This window comes from Equus quagga, unplaced genomic scaffold, assembly GCF_021613505.1.
Source record: "Equus quagga isolate Etosha38 unplaced genomic scaffold, UCLA_HA_Equagga_1.0 72160_RagTag, whole genome shotgun sequence".
Classification (NCBI taxonomy): domain Eukaryota; kingdom Metazoa; phylum Chordata; class Mammalia; order Perissodactyla; family Equidae; genus Equus; species Equus quagga.
Genome location: NW_025802352.1, coordinates 8,148 through 12,071, shown reverse-complemented (window position 1 = coordinate 12,071; position 3,924 = coordinate 8,148). Strand labels below are relative to the sequence as shown.

The 3,924-nt window shown below is 44.3% G+C and overlaps 1 protein-coding gene across 1 annotated transcript; it reads right to left on the bottom strand.

The window, feature by feature from the left end:
* Positions 1–587: 587 nt before the first annotated feature.
* Positions 588–2,681, bottom strand: LOC124234162 (major allergen Equ c 1-like). Its single transcript, XM_046651409.1, has 3 exons — positions 2,530–2,681; positions 2,042–2,178; positions 588–606 (listed from the first exon to the last, which is right to left on the bottom strand). The coding sequence occupies exons 1-3, from the start codon at positions 2,623–2,625 to the stop codon at positions 603–605; spliced, it is 237 nt and encodes a 78-aa protein (XP_046507365.1). The 5' UTR covers positions 2,626–2,681; the 3' UTR covers positions 588–602.
* Positions 2,682–3,924: the final 1,243 nt, after the last annotated feature.

The following is a 3,924-nucleotide window of genomic DNA, read 5'->3' as shown; positions in this document are numbered from 1 at the left end:
TTTAGGAAGAGAAAACCAGAGATAGCTGAACTTACCAATTTTGGTCACATCAATTATGTTTTCCTTAACAATTCCTCGTTTTTGGGCAATTTCCACAAACTCGTTCTTGAGTTCTGGACTCACATCTGGTTCTCGGGCTGTAGGAAGAGTGACAGTAACTACTGTGTCCTGTATATTTGTCACTGAGGCTCATGAGGGGCGCGGGGCTCCAGGTGGATGGGAGGATGGATGCCACTGATTGGGTGCTTGGGCAGAGTCTTGGGGATGGGATATAACCTGTCTTGAATTTGACATCTTTAGAATCTCCTTCTGGCATGATGAGAGATTTCATCATCTTCCCATCACTGAGCCTGAGGAGTTTCCAAAGGTGAGTATCTGTCTTCAGAGGAGGAGAGACATCCCAGGATAAGATTGGGAGGACCACTTTGTCTCAAGGCTTCCTTCCTTCCCCTCTCTCCCCACCCCAAGATGAGTGTCAGCGTGAAAATACCCTACCGTGTAACTTCAATGTTCGGAATGGTCTGTCCTTGTTGAAATTCACGAGATAAATGATAATATAGTCAGGATTGCCAAATTCGCTTAGGCGAAATACATTATATCCATCATCTGTGGAGGAAACAGAACACAGCTCAGAGCTTCTTTGGTCCATGGGAAGCAAATAAAATCCTTTACTTATTCTCTCTCACTAACTAAATTCAAGTGGATATCCTGGAAGAAATAGAGAGTGATAGCTAATGCGTTCCATTTGCATCTCCCTGGGCTTCATCAGGCGACTCCTAAGGGACTCCTTGTTAGGTTGACTACTATGGTAGAAAACCTCCGCTGCAGTGGTAACTCACCCTGTGTCATGCTCCCTTAGACTCACCTACCTCTCGGCCATCTCTGCCAACTGTGTGCCTCTGTCCTCTCTATAAGCCCCTCTGACATTATATACCCAGTGTGATATCCTGAGCAGTGTACTGTGGCAATGGCCACCAGGTGTCATCAGAAAGTGGGCAGGAATGAGAAACTGCCCTGCCAACTTACTTCTTTTTTTTTGCCAATTTTTTTTGGTTGCTGGAGGTACATATAACAAAATTGCTTTCTTTATTTATGATATTATGTGCCAGGCATTGGCTTTTATGCACAAGATCTCCCAAATTCAGGATACTAGGCCTCCATTACATTACCTAAATAAGCACTGATCAGTAATCGAGCAAGATCTTGAAGATATTGGAGTTTAGTTGCAGCTGAAAGTAGAATTTAGGAAGACTTTTTTGTATAATTACAGTTAACACTATATACACCATCCTCTTCTGTTTCGTCAAGAACCAAAGACAACTCAGCACACTCTCCATTTACCCCGTAAAGCAGAATGAGGTGATACCATGGAGATATTGATGTGGCTAGCCCCCTCACACTCTACCTGTAACTTGAGTTTCTGTCCACTTACTGTTTAACAATTTTTTGTGCAATTTTCAAAGAGCTTTTATTTCCATCATTCACTCTATTTGATACTTTGAGAATGACTCAACTACTCCTATCCCTGTTACTCTACCATTACGTCCCACTATTACTGTTATTACAGCTACTTGTCTTGGTAACTGGCTGAGTGCTCACCCTGTGCCAGCCTCTCAGATAAATAAACATTACCTCACTTGGTCCTCACAAAAAACCACGAGGGAGAATTATTATCATCCTCTTTTACCCAAGGGGAATTTGGGTGGGAAGAGATGAGTTTTCTTGGTCACACTACCAGTAAGAGAGATTCAGGAGCTAGATAGGTTGTTGATTACACATCCTCTAACACTATTGAAGATTCTGATACCTCTCTACCCCTTACCTCCTCCACTTTCATTTAAATCTATTCTTGTCACCAATTCTTATCTCTGAATCTAGAAAAGCCCCAGGTTCATCAAGCCCTAGATCAGTGCCAGATGAGGGACTCTCATTTTGGATACAGGCCCAGAAGGCAGGTGTACGTGTGTGTGTGTGTATAGAGGTTCAAGACCATACTCAGGCTTCGCTTTTTCCTTTCCCAAGTGAAAAAGGCCAGACTTACTTTGCATGAAGTTTAAAGTACAGAGAAGAGTTGTCCAAGACACGGATGAGGTCTGCAAAAACACTCATGCTACCGTTTTCTTCTATCTTTTCCTTGACGTCTGAAGCCAAGATAATGGTATACCACTCTCCTGAAATCTGAAATAAATAAATAAAATGATTGGGTAAGAAGAGAGGATAGGGGATACCACGTGAAGCCTTGTCTTCTTGAACTCAGTCCTGTGGGCCAGGACTCATAATGGTGATGTGAAGAGGGAATTAGAATCCAGGTCAGTTGACACCACATCTAGGGCTCTTTCCACTGACCCTCCAGGGAGAATGGAGGTCCCCCAGTGTTGTCATTCTTTAACATGGTACAATTGCTCTTAGTTCAAGGTCTGCAGCCACTCCTTTTGTCTCATATGTCCTGCCCTCTGGCAGAGCCACCTTGCTTCAGAATCCTCCGAACCGCCCCCACAGTCAGAAGTCACTCTGCTCTACCGACTCTACCTTTGAAATATCGAAGTTTCTTAGCGCAACATCACTGTTTTCTTCCTGTTGGGCACAGACAAGAATCAGCCCCAGGCACAGCAACAGCAGCTTCATCCTGGCCGGGGACAGCACTGACTCCTCTATAGTCACTGGGAGTGCGTCTTTCCCTGATGGTGGCTCCACTCCCCAGCTCCTCTCTCTTTATATCCATTCTGGGTCCAGAATTTGTCCCCGGGGCACCATCTTTCCTCCTCCCACTCCATGAAGTGGTCCATCATTCCCTGGTGGGAGGCCAAGGATTGTTCCTGCCCTTTTGAAACTTGGCATGCTCCTATCTTTTAGATCTACTTGGTGGCTTTAAATTTCTCACAACACATACTCAAGAAAAATATTGGGTGCAGTAAAGGGCTGCCTTTTGGAAGCAGATTTAACCGTGGATCTGGCTTGCAATCAGAAAGCCACTGATGTGTGGCAAGAATGGAGTATAACTGGGAAATGGAATGTGTGGGGAATCTGTGTTCCACCGCTCACATCACATACAGAATTAGGTGAGTTACTCCACTTTCACTAGCCTCAGAAACAAAGAAACTGTTTCTACCAAAGATAATATCTTTGGTAGAAATCACAAAGCATTAAAATAGAGGTGATTAAAATAGTGTTGAATAAAATAATGTCTTTAAAGTATGGTGTCTGATATTCAGTACATTTTAATTCCTTTTCTGTATTCTCTGAACTCAACCCCTGCAGCCTTTCCTTTCCCCACAATGAATGAACAACTGTTAATCACTATGTGTACCTCACTATACCATAGGCCCCTAAGAGAAATGGAGAAGTACGAGATGTCGTCCCTTCCTTCAAGCAACTTTCAGTGAAGGAGGAGCAGTGCTTCATATACTCAATAAAAACTTAATTTTACAAGCATATGACATAACTCATCTGAGTGAGACCAAGTCCAGACCACTGTAGGTCAGAAAGGGGGTGATGCTAGGGAGGTGGCGTCATGTCGAAAGTGCTTAAGAACACAGGCCTTGGAGTCATGTAGACCTGGGCTTCATTCCTATCTCGGCCATTTTGAAGCCACGAGGACCGATTTAGCCTCTCTGAGTCTTCACTTCCTCTTAATGGGGGAAGATCCGCCTATAGATTGCTGTAGGGATTCAATGGGATGATGTGCATAGAACCCTCAGCATGGTGTCTGGCACACACTGGGCTGGTTGGATCAGAGGATCATTCCTGGAGAAGGTGGGAGTTGGGGAAGGTCTTAAAAGTTAGGGAGGGTATGTAGATATGGTGAGCATGTGGGAAGAGGATTCTGGGTGAGAAGAATCCTATAAGTTAGGCTCCTATGCTCCCAGCTGGAGCTATGGCTTATTTCTGCCTTGTGCCAATGGCCCCCTCCTGCACCCCCTACAA

Bases quoted from the DNA above. Each gene is read 5' to 3' on its own strand.
- LOC124234162 (XM_046651409.1), bottom strand. From the start codon at position 2,625: ATGAAGCTGCTGTTGCTGTGCCTGGGGCTGATTCTTGTCTGTGCCCAA. The intron at 2,179-2,529 runs GTAGAGTCGGTA...TATTTATTTCAG, and splicing joins GAAACTTCGATATTTCAAAG to ATTTCAGGAGAGTGGTATAC.